Source organism: Penicillium soppii, assembly GCF_028829465.1.
Source record: "Penicillium soppii strain IBT 18220 chromosome Unknown utg000005l, whole genome shotgun sequence".
Classification (NCBI taxonomy): domain Eukaryota; kingdom Fungi; phylum Ascomycota; class Eurotiomycetes; order Eurotiales; family Aspergillaceae; genus Penicillium; species Penicillium soppii.
The window spans coordinates 2,249,172-2,272,243 of record NW_026643235.1 but is presented as its reverse complement, the minus strand read 5'-3'; the positions used below and the strand labels follow the sequence as shown (position 1 = coordinate 2,272,243).

The 23,072-nt window shown below is 50.9% G+C and overlaps 9 protein-coding genes across 9 annotated transcripts; 4 read left to right on the top strand and 5 right to left on the bottom strand.

Annotated features, from left to right (window-relative positions):
* Positions 1–66: 66 nt before the first annotated feature.
* On the top strand, positions 67–991 carry N7529_006292 (uncharacterized protein; the record flags this gene model as incomplete). The annotated part of the gene is made up of 2 exons (XM_057241819.1): positions 67–137; positions 211–991. 2 exons carry the CDS (start codon positions 67–69, stop codon positions 989–991), a joined length of 852 nt encoding a protein of 283 aa, XP_057097178.1.
* Positions 992–1,889: 898 nt separating this feature from the next.
* On the top strand, positions 1,890–4,122 carry N7529_006291 (translation initiation factor 2A; the record flags this gene model as incomplete). The annotated part of the gene is made up of 5 exons (XM_057241818.1): positions 1,890–1,914; positions 2,008–2,077; positions 2,133–2,204; positions 2,260–2,897; positions 2,948–4,122. The coding sequence occupies 5 exons, from the start codon at positions 1,890–1,892 to the stop codon at positions 4,120–4,122; spliced, it is 1,980 nt and encodes a 659-aa protein (XP_057097177.1).
* Positions 4,123–4,410: 288 nt separating this feature from the next.
* N7529_006290 (Glycosyl transferase family 8) lies at positions 4,411–5,552 on the bottom strand (the record flags this gene model as incomplete). Its single annotated transcript, XM_057241817.1, has 3 exons — positions 4,411–4,891; positions 4,987–5,449; positions 5,519–5,552. The coding sequence occupies 3 exons, from the start codon at positions 5,550–5,552 to the stop codon at positions 4,411–4,413; spliced, it is 978 nt and encodes a 325-aa protein (XP_057097176.1).
* A 750-nt stretch (positions 5,553–6,302) lies between these two features.
* Positions 6,303–12,548, bottom strand: N7529_006289 (anaphase promoting complex subunit 1; the record flags this gene model as incomplete). The annotated part of the gene is made up of 1 exon (XM_057241816.1): positions 6,303–12,548. The coding sequence occupies one exon, from the start codon at positions 12,546–12,548 to the stop codon at positions 6,303–6,305; it is 6,246 nt and encodes a 2,081-aa protein (XP_057097175.1).
* Positions 12,549–12,958: 410 nt separating this feature from the next.
* Positions 12,959–14,967, top strand: N7529_006288 (uncharacterized protein; the record flags this gene model as incomplete). The annotated part of the gene is made up of 2 exons (XM_057241815.1): positions 12,959–13,017; positions 13,086–14,967. 2 exons carry the CDS (start codon positions 12,959–12,961, stop codon positions 14,965–14,967), a joined length of 1,941 nt encoding a protein of 646 aa, XP_057097174.1.
* A 222-nt stretch (positions 14,968–15,189) lies between these two features.
* On the bottom strand, positions 15,190–15,399 carry N7529_006287 (uncharacterized protein; the record flags this gene model as incomplete). The annotated part of the gene is made up of 1 exon (XM_057241814.1): positions 15,190–15,399. The coding sequence occupies one exon, from the start codon at positions 15,397–15,399 to the stop codon at positions 15,190–15,192; it is 210 nt and encodes a 69-aa protein (XP_057097173.1).
* Positions 15,400–15,552: 153 nt separating this feature from the next.
* N7529_006286 (RPAP1 family protein) lies at positions 15,553–16,965 on the bottom strand (the record flags this gene model as incomplete). The annotated part of the gene is made up of 1 exon (XM_057241813.1): positions 15,553–16,965. The coding sequence occupies one exon, from the start codon at positions 16,963–16,965 to the stop codon at positions 15,553–15,555; it is 1,413 nt and encodes a 470-aa protein (XP_057097172.1).
* A 1,149-nt stretch (positions 16,966–18,114) lies between these two features.
* N7529_006285 (uncharacterized protein) lies at positions 18,115–20,327 on the top strand (the record flags this gene model as incomplete). Its single annotated transcript, XM_057241812.1, has 2 exons — positions 18,115–19,820; positions 19,874–20,327. 2 exons carry the CDS (start codon positions 18,115–18,117, stop codon positions 20,325–20,327), a joined length of 2,160 nt encoding a protein of 719 aa, XP_057097171.1.
* Positions 20,328–21,164: 837 nt separating this feature from the next.
* Positions 21,165–22,975, bottom strand: ste7 (MAP kinase kinase Ste7; the record flags this gene model as incomplete). The annotated part of the gene is made up of 4 exons (XM_057241811.1): positions 21,165–21,827; positions 21,890–22,427; positions 22,479–22,636; positions 22,706–22,975. The coding sequence occupies 4 exons, from the start codon at positions 22,973–22,975 to the stop codon at positions 21,165–21,167; spliced, it is 1,629 nt and encodes a 542-aa protein (XP_057097170.1).
* Between the last annotated feature and the right edge of the window lie 97 nt (positions 22,976–23,072).

The window sequence follows — 23,072 nt, the reverse complement described above, 5'->3', positions numbered from 1 at the left end:
ACTCCCATTTCAAAAGATCTTCGAAAGCTGAAAATTTAATCCTCTTCTACATTTTCATCTCAGAGAATGTCCACTCCGACTCTAATCAACTTGCCTCCTCCCCCTTCGGACCCGGTCACCCCGTCTGATATGGGACCGTAAGATCTCCAAATTTTCCTGTGAAAATGTAACATGGAAAACTGGTTGACTGACTTGGGGGGTAAAATCCAGAGGCACCCCAAACTCCGGCACTACATCCCTATCCGCACTCTCGACTACAGCTATCAAAGACGGCCATCAAGGCCAACCCCTCCCTCACGGCCATCACGCCCACAGCTCCTCCACATCCTCAACCACAACCCTAGAAGCCGAGCGTGCAGATCGTATCTCCCGCCTTGCTGGCCTCGAACGGGTTGCCACGGCTCGCGCAGGCGGCCAGTCATCTTCCGGCTACATACCCCCGTCTTACGTGCCAGGCTACTTCGAGAGTCAAGCGCTGAAAGAGCGCAGCACTGTCGGCAGCGCCAGTGCAACAGGCAGCGTCGGTGGCCGCACTACCTGGGCGAGTAGCAGTGATGTATACGACGACAGAATGAGCGAGGATCACGAAACCTCTAGTGTGGGCAATGTTAGCGATGAAGGCAATGCCAGTCTGGTTGGTTTTGGCGAGGGCGCAAACAGCACCATCAGTGGACCGACATCTCGTCCATCGGGTCTGAACCGCATTGGATCTGGAGGTCTGGGGAATCGACCGACCTCGATGAGCTCGAATGTGAGTCGGCCCAATGCTCTCGCTTCTTATCTGCAGCAGCAGCAAGACCATGCTGGGGAGAGTTCGATGGTGTCTCACTCACCGGCTGGTTCACTTACCCCTGAGCCTGTCAATGAGGATGCCCGCATGGTTGATGGGATGACTTTTGATTCGGATGTCGTTGATACTACTGCCCGAACCCCGCGAATCGTTACTCCGACTCACAGTAGCAATGGGTTTGGCTCGCCAGGCCGGGAGTAAAGTCTGAGTGAATACGGTAGATGAAGATTTACGATGGCGTTTTTCTTTTTTTTTTTTCTATTTCAATTAGTTGCTTTTTCCTTGTTGTGTTTCCCCTCGAGTTCTCTTTTATCACAGTGTAATTCTAAGAGAATGACCCTATCTGACCCTATCAAGTCGATAATTTGATGTGTATTGGATATTGAGATTTACTTTTACAATGCGATTCACCTGTCATTATTCTTTTATTCTTTTTCAGGTTGTGATTGAGATCTGGACATTTGTGATATTCTGTAATGTTTCTGGTTATTTGTATGTGATTGGGCCATATCCCCTCCAAGAAACATTGCCACCTGTCAATTTTTCTCTCTATTCTCTTTCAGTAAATGGATATAGTGAATAACTACCAGAATATTGTATTCTATTGATTTTTTGAAACTAGTTTTGTAATCTAATAGTAATCAAAGAGTGTAGATCAAATCAAAAAGCCAGTATTGAATCTATACCAACTGTAGATGACGGCATGCCCGCCGGGCCAAACTTCGCAACACCTGAATTTTCTTTCTTTCACTTCTTCAACCTCCCCACCTCCACATCACCTTCTTCGCCCGACCTTCTTGCTGGCATTGACTTGTCTAGCAGTCTTCCATTCCGCCTATCCACCAATTGAATTTCTGCTTTCGCCCCTTTCGAAAGAGAAACACGCTTCCAACGCGATCCAATCTTGACATTTCGACCCGCTTTGTTCGATCCTTTTACGGTCATTCACTGTGACAGGATATTTTTGGTTCTTGTCTCGCCTTGTCTGATTCGCGTCTCTTTCTTCAAACGAGACTCATTTACGCTGCGTTCCTATAGAAACAGCAGTTGATCTCTCTTCTTTTGGTGGATTCTCCTAGACTTGCGAGTTGATATCAAAATGGCAGCTCCTACGCAACTTGCTTGTGCGTTTCCTCTGCTCCGGTCCTTTATTCTTGACTATCAGTCAAGAGTCGATACCAACCTGTGCCATTGAACTATTGCTGATTGTTGTACAGACCGTACGCTCAAGGGCATTGGCCTCATGGATGCCGCCCCTGTCTATGAGCCTCTAGCGGGATTCGTGAGGTAAGAATTAAGGCTGCTCAATATATGGACTGCTGGCTGACTTGTTTGATTTTAGACCAGAGGGCAACCTCCGCTGTAGCGCCTACTCGCCCTGTGGCCGATACTACGCCTGGGCTTCGCCCGAAAAGTAAGCTGATCTCATTCTCGCTCGCACAGTGTGTCACTAATACTAAATCTTCTAGGGTCACCATCATCGACCCCTCCGTTGGCCATGTCGTCGGGACTATCCCCGCCGAAAACGTGTTTGAATTGGGTTTCTCCCCGCTCGGCACCTACGTGATCACCTGGCAGCGTACGTCTAAGGATGCGAACGGAGACGCCGTTAAGAACTTGAAGGTGTGGCGTGCCATTGAGGCCGGAGACGAGCACTCGGTCGTGGGTAGTTTCGTCCAGAAGTCGCAGACCGGATGGAACCTGCAATACACCGCCGATGAGAAGCTGTGCGCCCGCACTGTGACCAACGAGGTCCAGTTCTACCAGAGCGATAACCTGTCCACTGTCTGGAACAAGTTACGCGTGGAGGGTGTTACGGACTTTGCGTTGTCGCCCGGCCAGACCCAGTCGATTGCGGTGTTCATCCCCGAGCGCAAGGGTCAGCCTGCTCAGGTCAAGGTGTTCATCGTTCCACAGTTCACTGCGCCTGTCTCCCAGAAGAGCTTCTTCAAGGGTGACAAGGTTCAGTTGAAGTGGAACGCTTCCGGAACTACCTTGATCGTGCTTGCGCAGACTGAAGTGGACCGTACTGGCAAGAGTTATTACGGCGAGACTACTCTGTACTTGCTTAGCGCCAGTGGTGCATTTGACTCGCGCATTGACCTTGGTATGTCTCGTATCAATTCGTCTGAAAATCCCATTACTGACAACCACTAGACAAGGAAGGACCTATTCACGATGTCAGTTGGAACCCCAACTCCAAGGAGTTTGGTGTTGTATACGGTTATATGCCTGCTAAGACCACCATCTTCAACTTCCGCGGTGTTCCCAAGCACAACTTCCCCCTTGCTCCTCGCAACACCATCCAGTTCTCGCCACATGGCCGCTTTGTGCTGGTTGCCGGTTTCGGTAACCTGGCAGGACAGATGGATCTCTACGACATGGACAAGAACTACCACAAGATCACCACCGTCGAGGCTTCCAACGCCAGCGTGTGCGCCTGGTCCCCCGATGGACAGTACATCTTGACCGCAACGACCAGCCCCCGCCTGCGTGTCGACAACGGCGTGCGCATTTGGCACCTGAGCGGCAATCTCATGTACAACGAAGAAATGACCGAGCTGTACGACGTCACCTGGCGCCCACAGACCATTGATCAGCACCCACTGGGCGAGCCGCTCACCAAGCTTCCGGTACCCCACCCCTCCGCAACAGCTTATATGGGCACGCGCAAGGCCCCCGTCAAGCCCGCGGGCGCCTACCGTCCCCCCGGTGCCCGCGGTCAGTTGACTCCCCTTGCATTCAAGCGTGAGGACGAAGGTGGTGCCGCCTTTGTCCGCGAAGGTGTGCCCGGTGCCAGCATGAACGGCTTTGGCAAGCCCCGCCGTCGTGAGATCCCCGGTGCTGAGCCCTCGGAGGAGTACCTGCCTCCCGGAGCCGCTCCCGGCGGTGGGGTTGCTCTGCCTACTGAGAACCTGTCCAAGTCTGCCGCGAAGAACAAGAAGAAGCGCGAGGCGGCCAAGAAGGCCAAGGAAGACGGTGTTGACGCCACCCCCGCCAACGCCCCTGCCAATGCCCCTACTGGCCCCAGCCCTGACCGCCGCAACCGCAACAAGAACACTCCTAACGGAAACGGTGCTGCCAAGGCTGCTTCTGCTTCTGCCCCTGTTGCTGCTGCTCCTGTTGCTGCTTCTGCCCCCGCCCCTGCGCCTGTCGAGGATCCCTCTGCTCAAGATAAGAAGATCCGCGGCCTTTTGAAGAAGATCCGCGCTATCGATGAGCTTAAGATGCGTCTTGCAGGCGGTGAGAAGCTGGAGGATACACAGATGAAGAAGATCCAGACCGAGGATGCGGTGCGGAAAGAGTTGTCCGGTGTTGGATATGATGGTTAAGTAATTGGATACCTGACATGGTGGTTGTGACAGCGTTGAAGCAAATGGTTGCATATTCCACGGATATAGTTAGACCGACCTGCACGTATGCATCCTGTATAGGGGCTGTTCAAATTGACCTAGATACCAATATCACTATCTATCATTATCTATACCCATGGGGGTCGTAAACACTTCAACATTATGTACAAATCTATATCTATCAAATACAAACACAAGACAGCACATTTCTCCAAAAACATTGAAGTCTTGTCTTTGACCACAAGTTCCGAGCCCAAGTCTAACTAACTATGATTGTGAAAACTGATCTTCAACGCCAGCTCTCCTCTCAGCAGCCATCCTCTCCCAATTGGCTCTCCACCACCAGATACCCGTTTCATTTAGTCCACCCGTCTCCCCCTCCTTGTGAGTTTCATGCCAAGGCTTCGCCGCAAGGATATAGTGGACAGCGCGAGCTTCATCGTCTCTCCAAATCGCATCATGCACCCCTTCGATACGCAGCGTATACAGCGCATTATAAACATACGGCAGCGCAACCCACCGTCCTGAAAAGACATCGGACAGCAGCTCCTGATCCGGGAAGACATATTTATTGATCCGTTCTGGCTCTTGCAGAGCGGAGGTGATTTCCCTATAGTGCTTTGCCGAAGGCCGCACGACCAGCACACCGCTGTTGAGCATACCCACGCCTGAGCCTGGTGGGGGCGCAATGGTTTGCGCTTTCAAGGGCATGGAGTGCTGCGTTGTATAAGCACAGTTCTCGGGGATCCTATTTGATGTCAGTGATATTGATATTTCGCCGAGGAACAGGACAATGCCATTGTAGACAGAAAGACAAAATCGAGGCGAGAAGTGACAACATACCAAGTCGCAGGATAATGTGCCTTCTTCAACGGGTTGCAAGCGCAAGCATGCGCAGCTGCAAAGACCCGTTCCCCATCCTCTTCCCCATCCAATGGAATATCCATGAGTTCGTCCATATTTCGACGGACGAGGATATCACCGTCTAGCAGGACAATGCGCTCATATTCCTCGAGTGAGTAGACAATGAGTTTGTTCCATGTTTCGGCGAAGCGTGGATCTTGCGCGTAATCTATTGTGATCGCTGGCCTCACGGAGGGAACCCATTGTGCTGTGATTCCCCGTGCTCGGAGCACTTTGAGACCTTCTGGAGGGAAGCTTGAGGTATATAAGGCGACAAAAGGGTACTTGGTGCCTTGCTTTGCGGATGGTGAGGCATGTGGGTCTGGGGTCGGGTGGTTGAGAGAGTGATGAAGCGTTAAGAGGCCCGGGAGATAGGACAGATTTGTGATTAGGGATGCCCATACTACTTGTTGAGTCAGTACATATGTACATATGTAGCTTGTTGCGCTTGACTGGGGGATTGGAGACCTACCCCGCTTAGGACGGGTCTGCTGATCTTGTGTCATGCTATGGCAATTTGGACTTTTTGATCCCATTCGATTGAGTGTGATTTTTTGTGAGGAAAAGGACGAAGGGTACTATATCGTAGAGAGAAGATCACCTTGGAAGGAGTGAGATGAGAAATGGCGTCGTCATTTTTGAACCCCACTAATGCCCGATCTGATCCGGAGTATATTTCACATTTCACATTTTATATATTGGATTTGGTATGTTAACTGAACACGGGAGTACTTGATTTTATTATCCATGAGTTATCCACTACGTTGGAACTGTCTTGCAGCTGCTTAGCGTAAGTCTATTTTGAGTGCTGTTCCCAAATACTACAGAGTAGTCATATTCTACCTGGGTATGAACGAATTCATAGGTACATGTAGGCAACGATGCTATACAAACTACATACATATACATAAATGCTTTCGACTAATTTCATTAGGCAAGGGAGACAACAAAAGCCATATCGTATTTGATAATTTGACACAATTTGCAGAATCCCCAATTTTATCGTGCGTGGTATTCGCTCGGTAAGTTCCAGTATATTACCTCTAGTAGATAAGCCAACACTGCCAAGGGATAGTAGAACGATGAAGAAACATTGGTCACTACAGTACGGAGTACATTATGTGCTTACTATCTGCAATTTAGGCCTATAAAAGAAGTAGGAAAATAGTAGGAAAAATCAAAAACTGGCAAAGATCTGCAGTGAAACAGAATAAGTGGATATTAGAATAAATGCATCGTTCTTTAGCATACAATCATCAACGACTCTCCTCAACTCGATCTCCAATCTGTACTCCCCAAATCTGCCACCTGGCTTCTTCAGCAAAGTCCCTCCGCAACCAGAGTCCAGAAGGTTGGGGTTTCTGTTCCGGGCCCTGGGCTGGAATTGGTCTAGAAAGTGGATCACGCTCCTCACCAGGCTGGGTGCGATCCAGCCAATCAAACAGCAAACGAAGTTGCCAGATCCGATCACGAATCTGATCTGGATCTGCGCCGCGCCCACGTGCTGATTGTACAATATTACGTACAGTATGGGATAGAGCGAGGCGTGCATCCACAGCGGAGGTGCGTAGCCAAGGTGGTGCGGAGACAAGCTCGCTGGTAATGCGGGCCGAACGCATGGGGAAGGACGAGGGGAGAACGAGGGAGCGTTCACGGATGTCGAGGTCTTGTAAAGAGGGGAGGTGGAAAATCCAGTCCCATGGGGTTTGGGACGGCGTTGTGGCTGCGGATGGTTTGCCGGTGAGTAACGTCGTACGGTTTGGCCAGGCCGAGGGAGGAAGAGCCTTGGCTGGATTGGAGGCCCCCGCCGCAGTCGTGGGGAGGATATCTTGTGCTTCGCTGAGGCCGGTCAAAGTGGAGGCAAAGACAGAGGTTGAGGAACTTGCTGGGTTGTAGGTTGCCTTCCGGCGGAGGTAGACGGACGGGTCACCGCGGAGGAATTTTTCGTGCAGGACATCGTTTTGGGTAAAGTCCAAGACGAGGGGCCAGTGGTCTGGTCCCCGGATTTCAATACGGGAGATCTCACTGGGATCTGGGAGGAGACATGGTGCACTAATGGTCTTGGCGGTCTCATCGTGCGATGTGATGGTAATCGGGATGGAGATTGGGCGGCGGGTATCGAGATCACGAGGTACGAGGCATCGGGGCTCGGCAGCAAGAACCCACAAATGGCGGAATGCTTGGAGATGACATTTGTTATCGAGAACTGTGGTTGGGAAGGTGGGGTAGAATGCGCAGATGAGCGAAGCCACAGCACGGTTGGATGTGCCGAGTGTGTAGCTACCTCCACCGAGGAAGAGTACTCCGATAGCCATGTGAGCCGCCATGTGACTTCCATAGGGTGTGTCATTGTCAATCCGGCCGTGGAGCGAGCGTAGGCGCCTGAACAGAGCTATATCACCCGTGCCAGCCATGACGGCGGTAGCAGCCAGTGCCACGACATCTTGACAGTTTCGGACTGAATTGCGCGCGAGCCTAGCATCGTAGCTGCGTACAGGTAGTCTTGAGATGCGGATAAGTTGATCGAGATAGAACAGTAAAAGATCTCTTGCCTGTGCCTGACCCGACCCGGCATGGCGGAGGCCGAGAGCAAAACAGAGACCTGCAATGATGTTAAAGAATGGCATGTCTTCGCTACGCAGCCGGCGCACATCTGTCAGTCGCGATCTTCCTCGGTATACTTCAGGCAAGCTCTGGCTAATCCATTCGGCAGTGGGTTTGATACTGTCCCACATGATGATGTGCCGTGCCAATGTCCGCAATAGGAACAAATCCGGCCGCACATAGTCAAAGCGCACAGTGGTATCAGGGATATCGATCTTCTTCGCTAAAACCGCATCATTCGTCTTCATGAATATGATCATAAGAGCAATGGTGGCGCCAGCCGTGGCGCGATCAAGTACATGGGCAATATCAACGTTCTTCGTGCCTACAGCGATTGCTAAGAGACGCTCGACGATATGCATGTCTCGCATACCTCGCAAGTCATCGCCTTTGCCAAGGTTGATGAAACCAAGAGAAAAGCCTGCAGCCAGACGATATCCTTCATCACGGAGATCTTCTTGGGTAGCAGCTTGTTCGTCATGCTCGCTATTTTCAATTTCTGAAAGCATGACCTCGCTCATGCGACGATGCTGGGAGCCACAATATAGCATACCGATGCCCATAATACCAGCAGTTTGGGTTAATGGCGAGAGGTTTAGCTCGGCTGCCCCCAGTGGTAGCATCCTTGTAACGTGCACCGAGAGCAAACGTGTAATGAGTGTATCCATTGTGCCCAAGTACGAGGCAGAGAGCCCAAGAAGAAGACCAATGGATGTCATTGTATGCTTGGGAGTGAGGTACTTGAAAGCAACCCACTTGGCGAGCGATTTGAGATGACCATTCAAACCCAAAGCTAGCAAGAAACCAGCATGTCGATTTGTAAGGTCCTGTGGTTTGTTGAACAATATCCACGAGGTATCAATGCCTTTGGAGGCCTTGGAGATTGCAAGACCGGTGGAAACTCCGTTGTGGAAGAAAGCCCAACAAACCTTTTCTTCCGAGAACAAGGTTCTGTCCGCACTGACCGTCACATTGTCTGGTTTCATAACGCACTGCAGGGAAAATGATGGAATGGGCAGTTTCTCTGTCAACAAAGGCAACCGGCCACTGAAAGTAAGCATTGCACGGCCCGCGGGGGTAGATAGAGTTCGAAGTGTAACAAGCTGCACGATTTCTTTCTGTGCGTCTAACAGATCCTGATCTCTCCAACCAGGCTCAGCAATGCACTCTGCTACGGGGGCTTTCGATTGGTTGAGTAGCTTGGCTGCCTCGAGGAACCGCTTGTCCTCCCGGAAGATCAGCCTGGTTACTGAGAATCTGTCTGCTTCTGCAGAGGCTTCGAATGCGTTGATGGCATCAATGTCCAATGCAGAACTGCTGATATAGTGGAAATCACGTATGGAATCGTGAGAAAGCGCAGTTTGTTGTGGTGCTGCCAATGAGTTTATCTGACCAGGGTTCATCGACATATAAAGATCCTCACGGTCGATTAGCTCCAAGAGTGCAGAGTTCCAGGATGTGGAAGCCTCAATTTGGCATTGTAGTACGGCTTCATACAACGGCGCGCTGACACCCTCGGGGAAGCTATCGATGACACTCTTGGTGAATCCCCAACGCTGCAAGAGTTTGATTTTTTCCAGGGGGGTTGAAACACCGTGAATTTCAGCGAAGAAACCATTTAATGCACAAGTCCTGGGTGTTATATTGAAACACTCCCGCCACATCCGTCCCTTTCTGGGGGTTTGCTCAGATGCATTCACGATGTCAAGGAGAGAAACAAACGGCGCAGGGTTTCGATGAGAAGCAGCACTCATAAGAAACTCAAAAATGGATGGTGGCGGGAAAGGTTCGTCGGGAACCTTCAGCCCGGAAATATGAGTATTATCTTCAAACTGCCAGCGCTCCATGCTGGTCATTTCAGTGCCATAGTAGGAGTCATCGGTCCATTTCCAGGACTCCCAGCCCAGCCAGCCACCTAGCTGTGCGAGAACAGGAGCCAGCAATCCCAGAGGTCTTCGAGCCTCTTCTGAGTCGCAGGTGGAGAGCTTCTGCTCCTCGCGAAGTAGATGCAAGGCCACGAGGACACTACACAAGGTAGTGCATCTTGTGTTCTCAGAAAACACTTCTGAGATAGGGAAGTAGCCATCACGGCCAGCAGCCCTAATACCCTGGGGACTTTGGAGGAACTCACGACTGAGGGCAATGCATCGGATCAAAAACAAATTCTGGCGGTACGTAGACCGGCTCGCATTGGGTTGACCCTCAACCTTTGATGCCTTTGTTGTGAGATTCTCAATTGCATCTTGTTCAACGATCCATCCCCAGGAGCTTTCCATCATCCATGGGGCTGCAACGCCTGCCGGGCCAGATTCCAAATCCAACATGGCTTCCCAGCTTTCCAGATCAAGATTTCCTCCGCTGCTCGATCTGAGGAGGCTCTTCTTGCGACGTGTTCGTTTAGGGGCTTGCATTGGTGGAGGATTGACAAATGGAACTGCCAGACTCAACAAGACAACGGTCATAGCGGTCCACTCGAGGTCATTTTCGATGTCCTCTCTACCTCGAAGCCACTTGATAACCTCCCACCAAGCGACCATAATGCCATCGCCTGCTTTCTCGGAATCACGCAGGGCAAACTTGCAAACTTTGAGTATTTTTTTCACCAGATCATTTCGGGGCTCCATTCGGATTTGGAGTCGATGTCGCTGGTGGTCTGTGTCTACCAAGTCAATCTTTCCTCGGGAGCACACATGATCAAATCCGTTGAAAACGAGGTCGGGATCTGCCATGACCCGGTTGACTCCACTTTCTCTTGGGCGCTTCTCGAGTTTATTGGCAGAAATACCATCTGGCTCATAAAGCAGCAGTGGTACAGGAGCTTCCACTTTGACAGGACTGCCCCACAGGGTTTGCAATGAGAGCTCGCGGTGCTTGTTATCGGTTTCACTCAACGAGAGTATGCGAGAGATCTCTCCGTCGGTGATCCTGCAAGCATCCAAGACATTTGACACATTTTGGATTCTTACTGCACGTACGAGTACTGGACTTTGTCCAGTCGTCTTAGCCTTCTTCTTCTGACTCTTGGAAAGTGGCTCTCGATCTGCTCTCAAATTGACAATGGTCATGTTTCGTGACACTTTGTCCACAATACACACTGCCAACGAGGCAGTGTGGCCCCTTTGACCACCTCCATAGTCGGTAGAAGCCAAGGTAGAGACTTTCATTCGGCGGGATGCTGGCTCTTGGGTAGACTGCTGAAAACTGCCCGTAAATTGGGACGAGAAACTTTCAACCTTGTTCAACAGCAACTCTTCCGGAAGCCCAGATGTCGATTCACGCAGCGCAATGCTCTCGAATCCCGATGAGAGACTGTCACTGTTTAGTTCCTCGAGCAATTTATCAACAGGGGCCTCAAGGAAGCTGCCTGCATTGCTGTATACAGACCCTGTGCCCGGTGGCAGGGAGCCCCGAGGGTTGAAACCGAAACTTCCTCGGGTGCTGGCTCCTCCAATAGACTGTCTCAGCCCAGCACCATGGGGCATGGTACTAGACTGGCTGCCTGTGGCCAGATCTGAAAACGTGATGCGATCTTGGCTGGTAGCAAGATCAGTTCGAGCAAGCAACGAGCTGACTCGTCTTGACGTCTTGAGTGGAACGCCGACGTCACCAAAGTCTTGTGCTACTCTTGCAGCCAGATCATCTTCGGCGTCAATTCTTGCTAGAGATGGTTGAGTGGAAGGCCGGTCTTCTGTCCAAGGTCCAAAGCTCTCTCTAGTTGCTCCGGAGCGAGTGGCGGGAGTTGTTGCACCGGTTGCGAAATGAGAGCTTCGCCTCACTGATCGGGTGCCTCCAGTCTCTCGTCTAGCCTTGTGTTTCATTGGACCTCCAGATTCATCATCTTTGTAGCGTGCAGTCCATATTGTATATATGCCGGTGGTGGTGTTTATGGTCACAACTAGAATCAAAGGAATACCATTCAGCGGGCCCCTGCTGGTGCCCAGGAGTTCGTCCTTGGGAGAGATGTATACAATCTCATCCACAGGATCTAGAACTTCTAGTCCAGATGGTCTCTTTCTAGCACTGCTGACGCTGCTTTGGAGCCACTTGGAGGTCTGTGATGTCACAACCAGGCCCATCTCTGAGTGAGGGTTTATGAGAGAGAAAACACGAGGAAGATCGGCACTTGAGCTCGCTTTTGGCACCCAGGATGACACTGGGTTGGTCGATAATCTCGTCGAGGTACGCTTGCTCTTTTTGAGTGTCGGTATGCCAAACGATTGTGAGGCACTCGGATCGAATAGCGAGGTGGTCATGAACGAGTTAGGCGGCGCGGTTGGGATTTGACGTCTCCCGTCATCGTCCGGGATTTTCCTTTGGAAAAGGAGACCACGGGGGGTGGCAAACACAGATTCAACTTCAAATGGAAGAGGTATTGTATGGCTATTGCCTGCAACAAAGAATATGTGGGCTTGCGATTTGAGGACTACTACCATAGCTCTTGAGAGTGTCTCGCTGGATTGCTGCGGAGCCACAACCGCTACTCGTGCGTCTCCATGCAGATCCAAAGTTGAGAAAGCTTCTGGAGCCGATGGTTTCCCATTGCGTTGGGTTTGCTTTCGTGTACCTTGCGTACTAGTAGTTGCTTCGGGACGGCCAAGAGGTGTCTTTCCCGAATGTTTGATATCCCCGGCCGCAAATTGAGTAAACAGAGCATGTCGAATCTCTTCTTTCTCAGGGTCCATCCGAAAGACTCTTTTCACCATCCCTGCGCGGGACCATACAACACAATGCTTCGTCCATACCAACTCGTCGTCCACAGGGCCGGTCAACCCGCTTTCGTCGGTGCATATTGTCCATGTGTAATAATCCTCTGAAGGCTCGGGAGGTAGGATACCCTCTGAAACTAGGTAGGAGACGGCTGAAGGTTCGTGGACGCCCAGAGAGCGAACGGACGCCATGGTGGGCTGATTAGAAGCCGGGGTAGTGATTGCGGTGCGCCGTTACAAACAGTTCTGCGGTCGAAACTGTCGGATTGGTATTTTCCATCGTAGCCGTAAGATTAAGTAACGATGCGTCGACCAAAAGACATGCTGAGAGGCTGAATGTGGAAGTTGAAGGACGCGCTGGAACGCGGATTGGATCGACTTTCTCTGCTTCCCGACCAAAACAACTTCCTTTCTCCATCTACACAACCTTCCATTCACTTTACTTTCTACACCGTGCTTTCTGTTTGCTTTTGCTTATACAAAAAGCACACAGGTATTGAATCTTTTTCAGAGTCGCAGATCTCCGGATTATCCTCCCTGTGGTGCCTTCCGGCGCCTGTGCTTGAAGCTCCTAGTAGCTCAACAGCATCGCAACCAGCACAATGCCTTCGTTTCCGACCACTCCCTTGGTCCGAACAAGGGATGATGGCCTACAGATCAGGTATGCATAATGCGCTTCCACCATGTTACTTGATTTGGAGCTGATAGTTGTTGTGTAAAAATCTTTAGCTATCCGCTCCCCCATCGCATCCACACGGCTAAGGGCTACCCGCTACGAGCCCCCAATGGCTCATCGATCATTGTTTACGGCTACGACACTGGATTGAAAGTAGTCTGGAGAGGAGGAAAACGTTTCTCGGAACTGAAGTCAGCAACAGAACAAAATCCCAAGCGCGCAGAAAACAATGCGGACAACTCGGTCATGATTATTGACTCCGACGAAGAAGGGGAGCCCGAGCCAGAAGAAGAGGAACCCGCCTTCGAATTCAGTCTTGAGGAGAGTGAGGTTAATCCTGCTGCTCCATACGAAGAGATTTTGCGACAAATTGATATTCCCCTTGGAAGCCGAGTGCTAGATGTGGCAGTGCCCCGAGTTCTTACTGAAGAAGCTCGCTCACCCCTAGACCCCTTCCCACCCATCCTGAGAAATACAATCGTTGTGTCGGCCATCTGCTCCGATCTTTCGACTAAGGTCGTAACTCTGCCGCTTGTTCCCCCACACCCTGCGCAGACTGACTCAAAAAGCTGGAACATCCAAACTCTCACAGTCAATGGAGCCACAACTCATCAAGACATTCCGCGTGGTCTATCTCTTACTTTCACCTGCCATGAGTTTGAAGAAGAGCAAGACCAAAGGAAGTCACGGGGTCGCTTTGGAAGCTATGGGAAATGGGACCTGCTTGTAGCTACGCATTCTGCTGAGGGTTGCGGTGCGCTCTTGCTGCACCGTATCCCTATTCGCGAATCATCGGGCTCATTCCATCTCTTGGATGAAGAAATCATCTCTCAACGACGGCTCTTGCCTGCGCCTGCGCAGAGGATTGCTTTCAACCCATCAACATGGCCATCCATCCGTCACGCCAACCTGCTTGTCGCATTCCACAGTGGATGCGTCAAGATCTACTCATGTTTTTCCGTCAAGAAAGCTTCGAAACCTAAACGGAGAAGCTCACTACCGCAAGAAGATTACGAAACCATCGACACAGAAGGTCGGTGGTTAATCACCCTGTATCCTGGCTTCGAGCAAGGTCCCGTAGGAATCCCTCGACGAAAGAGGATTATCGATGCGGACTGGGTGCTCGGCGGCCGAGCAGTGATGGTACTTCTTGAGGATGGCGAATGGGGCGTGTGGGATATTGAAGGCGCCGGGCCTGGGGCTGCAAAGGGCCCACTGCACCGCCAGACAAGCATTCAAGGTGTCACTGGCGGCTCACTAGCTTCATATGCAGTTAGTGGTCGTATCATGACTCCGCTTTCCAACAGCAACTCTGAGACGGAGCAGCGGCCCCGGTTTGCTCCCATGACACCTTCCACCAGGCGCGTTCGCGAAGATGGTTTGTTGAAGGGTTCTATGAGCACAGCCAGCCCCTCCCACCGCGGCCAGATCTCGGTTTTGCAGACGAACCCTTCATCAGATGCCTTGCCCGATGAGTCGATTCTGCTCCGTCACGGCCGCCAGAGTGCTATAATCACGAGTCTCCTATCTCTTTGGCGGAACGCCGTCAAGTCCACAGGCACCTTCGATTCCTCAAACCGCTGTCGACTATCTCCCTTCCAAGACGTGAATCTTATGGGTCAGAATTTCCAGGCAATCGGCCACCTGCCGGCTCCAGCTCGTCATTCTCGACAAGCTGAGAAACAATCATTTGATGTACTTGTCGCAGCAGAATCCCAGCTCACGATCCTTGCTCCGAAATTGAAGGAGTCTGACCATGAAGAGAGCCAACCTGCTGTGAAGCAGGAAGACACGGACGAGATCGACCAGTTGATGCTCCAACGTGGCGAATTGGATGTGGAGGGGATGGGTCGTCTATTGAATGGTATGGCCGGCGGAAATGCTCCTCCTCTTCGCATGGGTAGCCCCGTGAAGCGGACTCGTGTTTTCGCCTGATATGGAAGCGGGCATTTGACCAGCCATAGATGATCACATGATACTAATACCCATGTTCCCTTGTGGGATTTATTTCTTCCTTCTTCTTGCTTTGCTTGTTCTACTTACGTGAAATTCTCTCTCCTAGAACCCATTCGCGCTGTAAGGTGGAGCGCAAGGCGAGAACCATGCCTTGAAATTCCTTCTTCGGGAGTGAATAAGCTCTGTATCGGATGCGATATATCAATTACCATTACAAACAAGTGCTATGGCACGAGCCCCATGCAACGCAATGTTGTAATGCTTGCATTTGACTTTGGGTCCCATCTTCGACCCTGTACTGCTGCGGATACCGGTCTGCCTCTTGGCGATCCTTACATCGGTAGCTGCAGTGGGCGAGGGTAGAAGGTGGCCAAGGTTTGGATGCAAGTACATATGGGCATGATGGGACATTTTGTTTACAGACGTAGGATTGTAGCTGCTACAATACCACAATAAGACTGGACTCGTATCATCATCGATGTTGTACTCTATGCATATAAAAGATCCTATTTACTCCTAAATCGTAATGTTAAGAAGACCATGGAACAAGATACGACGCAACTCTTAGGTCGATCTGTGCTGGCCCTCCTTCAGAAGGCCGCGATCACCACCGCCACCCTTCTGCCACAACCAGATACCCTCAACGGCCCAAGCAGCAGCACTAGCATGACGACCAACACCCGAAGCAACAGGTATGAGATTAGGGTTTTCCTCGGCACTCTTTTGGTCTTGAGAAGGTTTGCTCTTATTTCTGCCCAGAGTCTGACCAGCATCGCCATCCGCTTCAGCAAGCATACCGGCAACAACACCTTCTTTCTCAATGACAAACCAGAGCCCTTCAGACAACTGCCCACCCCGTTCTCCGAACTCTGCCCGACCAAGACGGAACAGGATTCGGCCGATCACTTGCCACGCAATACATCGCTGTGCGGGGAATGTCGAGCGTGCGAGGATGGCCAACTCCGGGATTGTATATCCCGCTGCATGAGGGTCGTCGCCGTGATGGTGTAAACCCATGGTCGTCGGCAGAGAAAGAGAAGTCTCGGGGGCGAGGATTGTGCCTGTTAGCGAGAAGCGGACCGCTGACGGTGCCAAGGAGATAGCACTGCTGGCTGGGTGGTAGGCAGATGTTGAGTCTGGGTCTTCTTCGTCGGCGGAGAGAGGTTGGAGCCAGGACAGTGTAGAAGGGTCCTGCGCTATCTCTGGAAAGTAATGTGACTGTAGATCTGCCAGGAAGGAAGGCGAAGACGGATCAAGCACTGGCATCGGCCTGGTTGGCTGAGGGAAGTGGAAGGTTTCTAGGGTTGCCGGGTCGAGGGAGGGGCGTTGAGAAGCGGGGTGAAGGTCTTTCGGAAGTGCGGATGGAGGAAGGTCTTCATTTCTGGGGTGCGGCGGCAAAGACACCGATGAAGGCTTTGGTAAAGAGTGGGGTTGCGCAGTTGAGGGTGTGGATTTGGATGAAACGGGTGCAATGTCAGGCACATCGAATGATACCGATTTCTTCGGCTTGGAGGACTTTTCATCTGTAGGTGTCGGCGAGGCAGTCTCGTCACCAGTCAGTGTATCCTCTTCAATATTTGCTCTTCGAAGGAAGCGTTCAAGGAGGCCCGGGTCCATCTGTTCCATTAACTCTTCACGTTCACGTTGAATCTGCGCGTCCGACATGGACGCCAGATGGCGGCGGTTCTCCTCGTCGATAGTTTGCTTGTCATCTTGAACGGTCGGTGCGGTCAGTGGAGCTGGGGTGGGATCTGCGACAGTAGACTGGTTTGCTCGTCGCTGTTTGAAGGAGGATGGCTTGCGCTGGCGAGGTGCTGGGAAACCAGTTGAGGTTGACAGTTTTGGTGCCGGGGGAATGGCGGTGGAGGGAACCCGTTCTTGAATTTCTCCTACGAGAGAGAATGGGGATTGAGAAGGAATCTCTGGACCAGATTCATCATCCAAGTCCAGGACAAAGCGTTCACCACGAAAAGCCATGATATGATCAATAATGCAAAGAAGAGAAAAAAAAGTGATGAGTTATGTCAGCGCGGGGGATGCGGCTCCCAAAGCTAAAAATGGGGCTGCAGAATAGTCTAACTGTATTGGGCTAGTGAAAGCCAGCGGATGTGCTAGTCCTAATCAGGTTCCTCACATCTATCTATACAAATTCGTCGATCCTTCTTGTCAATATACAATGATCTTGTATCGATACTATATTGTTGTGCGTTCTTTGAGGGATTTATGCAGATATTTGCTGTAGTACTTCTTTGTGTAATCATAATTAGTATCAATTATGCAACTGTTGACTGTGTCATGAGCTTCAACTGGGATACACAAAGATGAATGTTACCTTCACATGAGTATAACTATAACAGACTTTTTGAAAAGCAAATCTGAAATGAGACATCAAAATAAATCAACAATCAGTCAGATTGATATTATATAGGCACCGAATTTGAAACTAAGCCATATACACAGATAAATCTTGGGAACCTTAGAAAAGTAGTATAGATGCATTTGAGGTACCACAATTTGAACAACTTATACAAAGGGAATAGATTAATCTTCAAGACTCATCGCTAGAATAAAAACCTATATAATTCTAATTCTAATGATGTAGATATAGATATAGATATAAATGTAAATAAATAATACCAATGATATCTGAACTAGTCAGATTTCCTAGTATATAAGAGCTTTGACATATCAATTTACAGTAGTATGTACCTTGAAAGTTAGCAAATAATAGTTGCTTTAACCCCAATTCAATAATCTGCTTTCCCTTCGTCTCCCCTTTCTTCCCTTTTTCTCTTTTTTTTCCTTTTCTCTTCCCCGATTTCCTACCCTATTTGCCTTTTTTTACCCTCTCCTTCTCTCCCTTTCCCCGTGTGTTTCTTCATCCTTTCCCTGCGGTTTTCTTACCCGTGTTCTTTTTTTCCGTCACCCACACAGATCTCCCTTATCTTCTTTGTGTTTCATCTCCCATCTTTCCGCTTTGGCAACCTTCGCAATCTGAATACAACCATAATTGTACACGTCTTCGCGACCGACTTCAACAACCCCCAAATCAAGTTCATCACCACCACACCTGGATTTGATTAAAAGCCATCAATTTGTGAATCGCTCATAATTGTCACAATAATTATGTCTACAGATCCGCCTACAGCGGGTGTACCCAAAGCAGAGGGGCCAACCATTGACGTGGACGCCAAACCCGACACAAGCGCCCGACGTGCCTCCGGTACCTCTAGGCGGTCGCGTCGTAAGAAGGATGACGAACCCGACGCAAAACTAGCCAAGAAAAATAAAGAACCCAAGGAATCCAAGGAACCTAAAGAAATCAAGGAGAAACCGGCCCGCGCTCCTCGTCGCCCTCGAGAAAAATCAACTGGTACAATCAGCTCGCGCAAAAAACCCAAGCTGGAGCCCGCGGAAGAAACTACAAGGGCTCCTGCGCCGGACGCCCAAGGCCCTCCAACCCTGTCAGCGCCTCAATCCCAGCCTACCCACCCTACTCAGTCTATCCAGCCGGCTCAACCTCCCTCTTATTCTCAAAGCCCACACCCTCCTACAGCGCCCAGTGGGATATACCAGCTGTCACAACCACTGCAGCCCCCACGTCCGCAATCGCAAACCCCAGTACCTCAACCCTTGCAACCTCAAAGAACAAGTGGACAAAACTTCGATCCAATTCGCTCTGCATTCGACAATCCATCTCCAGCTCCCGCATATAGTCCTTCTGCTCGCGCGTTGTCACCACGCAATGGTTATCGCGCTAGCGCATCACCGGCGATTTCCAGCATCATCGATCCGCCTAACCAGAACCATCATGTCTACACCCCGCTTGCACGATCTACCTCTGGACATGTTTCCGGAGTCTCCTCGCCGGTGCCGCCTATGATGGCTCCCACGCCCTCTCACCCATCCTTGGCGCCATCGCCTCTTCCCGCATCGTCTCCCTCCCACGCAGCGATGCACACTCCACAGCCAATGTCATATTCCAACCACTACACTACACCGTATCCCCCTACCGAGCAACGGCCACCTCCCTCACAGGCTCCTAAGCCCGAATTATCTCCACCAACAACCCGTCAACCTCAACCTCTTGCGCAATCGGAACCTATCATACAGCCGACTCCTCCTCGACAATTCCAAGCAGTGGAAGCCGAGCCAACGGACCCACCAAAAGAGCAATCGGCCCCGAGCGCCAAGAAAGAAAAGGGCGCAGCTACGCCGGCATCAAAAGCACCATCTCCCAAGCCCGCCCGACCTGCCAAGGAAACGCCTCATCTACCTCAAGGCTCTGGCCTGATCACCAATGCACTGTTTGGTGGGGTCGATGAATCGGCCAAGTCCCCAGACTCACGAAGCACGCCCAATATCATCGTCCACGTCCCGCTGAACAAGGGTAACCAGATTGTCAACTTTGCGCGACTCGCAGAAGAGCAGTATGGCTTTGCTGCTTTGCATCCTCGTCTGGCTGCACATAAAGCACGCCTGGCTCGGGTAGCAGCAGCTGGAGCCGCTTTGGAGAAGACCGACAAGAACGCTAAGGGAATCTCTGCAGGCGAGAGCGCTGATGAGGATCTGAGCATGGATGCTGGTGGTGATAGTGACGTGGATGGTGATGTTGCTATGGGTGGTACCGGTGCAGGAACCAATGGTGCGCCATCTGAGGCAAGTGATGGAAAGAAAAAGCGCCGCAAGAAGGTTGAAGAATACGACCGTGATGACCCATTCGTCGACGACAGCGAGATGGTGTGGCAGGAGCAGGCAGCTGCCAGTAAGGATGGGTTCTTCGTCTACAGTGGACCCTTGGTGCCAGACGGCGAGAAGATCCAGGTGGAACGGTATGTCTAATCACGTTGTTCACGTATTTCAATTTTTGCTGACTTATTCGCAGAGCCGACGGTACAATCAAACGTGGTCGTGGGCGCGGCCGAGGAACAGGCCGGAGCCGCGCTTTGGTCTCACACCCGCATGTTCCAATTGCCGCGGCTGTGCCTATATCTCAAGATACTGGCCTGCCATTGCGTGGCCCTGGCTCTCGAGGCGGCACATCGCGTCGCCCGCGAGGCAATAAGAAGACTGAGGGCGAGAAGCACACCACTGAGAAGAACGGATCAACTGCCTCGCCCGTTACTGAAAGCCGTGGCGGTCGTGGCGGTGCTTCAGCCTCTGGCCGTGGCGGAAGCAATAGCACTCGAGGCGGAAAGTCCTCTTCAGCCTCAGCTTCGACTTCGACCCCGGGACCGACACCTGACCTCGCTCCTACCCCTGCACCCTCGACCCCGCATATTGTTCCTGCACCACCTGGTCCTAGTCCTCTAGCTGGCCCTGAGCTGATGATGAAATAGAGGTTTTGATTGATCTGTCATGGGAGGCTGGCGTTTGCTTTATGGCGTTTGGGACTTGACGTTTCTGTCGACATTTATTTTCATTGCGATATTGTTTTGCTCATGGGCTTTTTTTGGTCATGTTGTGCTGTTTGTTTTTTGGTCCAGGCGCAGTTTGATCAACACATGAGCTCTGTATGTATACCTTGATTTGTTGTTGTGGCTGGATTTCTATATGGGTATTATTACAATCAAGTAAGATATTGATGTGTTCAGGTATTTAGTTCTCCGAGCGCTATACTAATTGGGTTGCGTAGCCCATTTCGATAGTGTCGTGTCAGGGTAGGCAGTGCAAAGGGAGGGTAGGTTGCATTGTGGATCTAAGCTGGTGCATGACTAGAAAAGTGATCTGGAATGGATATAAAATTGGACTTGTTTATGTACGCCGTGTAATGCAGGAAGACATCCCAGCAGACAAGAGATGGAATCAAGAATGAACAACAAAGGGCCATTGCTAGGTATTCCAATCAACACAGTCATAGAGAAATGAAAGAACCAAAGAAAAAGAATGAAAAGAAGGAGATCCACGAACGGACAGGAGAATGAGGATTCGGTGTCAAGGTGGGTTGTCTGGGCTTTATCCTGGGGTTCTATCAAGATCATTTGAACACATCAGATAGAAGAAAAAGGCAATGTAGCCAAGATGGCAGTCCGCAATGGCAATCGAGGTTGTGTTGCAAAGCTGAGTTTTAGGTAGATATGCAAGTACATCTGAACATAAACATGACATGACATGGGAGAGGACAAAGAACCTGACAATAGATCATATTTGAGCACATCAATCAAACAATCACCTTATTAACGAGGTGTTGCACCGGGCTGGCTTCGCCAGTTCCCACCTGCTGGGACTGGTGGAGTAGGTGGCAGTCCATTTGGAGGAGGGGCGCGCAGTGGCAGTGGCATTGTCGAGTTGGACAAGCTGGTGCCGTATTTGTAATTATGGGAGCTCGCCGAGCGGGAGAAGCTCATTGGATTTCGAGAATCGATCGCGGAAGCGGGTTCGCCGCGTTGGCGCATCGGGGGGCGACCCACACGCGAAGGGCCATCGTCTTTTTCTTCAAGTGAGAGGTTCTCCAGGGAGGGAGGCTGCGGAGACCGCGTGGATCCAGACGATGAGTAATAATGAGAAGACTGAGGCTGGGATTTGGTCTGGAGCTGGGCCTGGGGCTGTGGCTCATAGTAACGGGGGTTGGAGGAATATTCGTTGGCAATCCGGGGGTCGCTGGATGTTGGGGTTCGGCTTGACTTGCTGATGGGTAGCGGTTTTCCAATAGTTGCTGATGTGGGAGCTGCAACAGGAGATGGGCTCGGGTTTGAAGTTGGCGTCTGAGCACCCCGGAGAGATTTCGGTGCTGGCGGTCCTAGGTAGGACTTGCGGTTGTATTTATCTACCATGCTCCTTGCCCATCCCTCAAGGTCAACAGGCGTCCGCTTGGCGGCTTGCAAGAAAGCATCCTTGTCCTGGAGGAGGTCAGTATTGTATAATTTCGTCACCAAACAAAATAAGGAAAAGATCAGCATACATATAGTTCTCGAGGCGTTGGCCGTTCCTCGGATTTTTTCAAAAGACACTTTCCAACAAAATCATGCAGAATAGGCGGGAAAGCATCACTCTTTGGCAGCTTGGGTGCCGTCTCGTGGACAATTTGCTGAAGAAGATCGAGAATACCCATCGGCCCTGCGCTGGCACGGTTTCCAGCAGCCGAGTCGGAATGATCGAAGGGGAATTTTCCCACAGCCAGCTCCATGACTGTCAAGCCCACACTCCATACATCTGAACGAACCGTGTAAGCTCCTCCCTGGATTCTTTCGGGTGCCATGTATGTGGAAGTGCCGACAAATGTATCGGCAATTGAGTTGACTGTCTCGGTAGCGACACCGAAGTCACAAAGCTTGATGTTGCCGCGGGAGTTGACCAATATATTGGAGGGCTTGATATCACGGTGCATAATGCGGTGGGTTTCGTATAGGTAGACAAGACCAGCCAGGACAGACTCGGTGATCTTTCCTAGCACGTCGACTCGCACAGGGCCGAAATCTTTAGAAACACGATCAAGAGATCTGGTTGTAAGTTAGCTATGTCCTCCTCGAATCCCACGTTAATCCACCTACCCGAGATCCATGTATTCCATGCACAGCACAATATCTCTGGCTTCGTTTTGGAATGCACCGTAAAAAGTGACAATATTGGGACAATTGCAGTCATGTCCGACTCGGAGTTCTCGTAGAATCTGTTTCCGCACGTTTTCTTTGGCCTCGACACGGATGATCTATTGCGGGGAGATACGGAATCAGAATTGGCTGACAAGTCGGGGGGAAAGCAAGAGACATATACGCACCTTTCTAGCCATCACTACCTTGGTAGATGCGTGCATCACCTTGGATACGGTACCTCCATTTCCAGCGCCAAGTTCCTTTAATGTGACCAAGTCCTCACTGCGAAGATCAAGGCGAAACTCCAAGCCAATTTCGAGGGTATCTGTGGGATTGCTTTCACTGTTTCCGTTCGATCCAAGGGCTTCATCCGCAGCGGGTTTGGGTGCAGCGTTGAGAGCAAGACCTTTGACGTTCTTGCGTTTCAACGTGCGGGCCTGGAACGGGTCCGCCATGGCGCTTTGGAGGGGTAGGAGTTGCAGCAACTCAAGGACGCGAAAGAAAAGATGAGAGTTTAAAAAGAGAGAGAGAATAGAAAGAATATCAAAATGG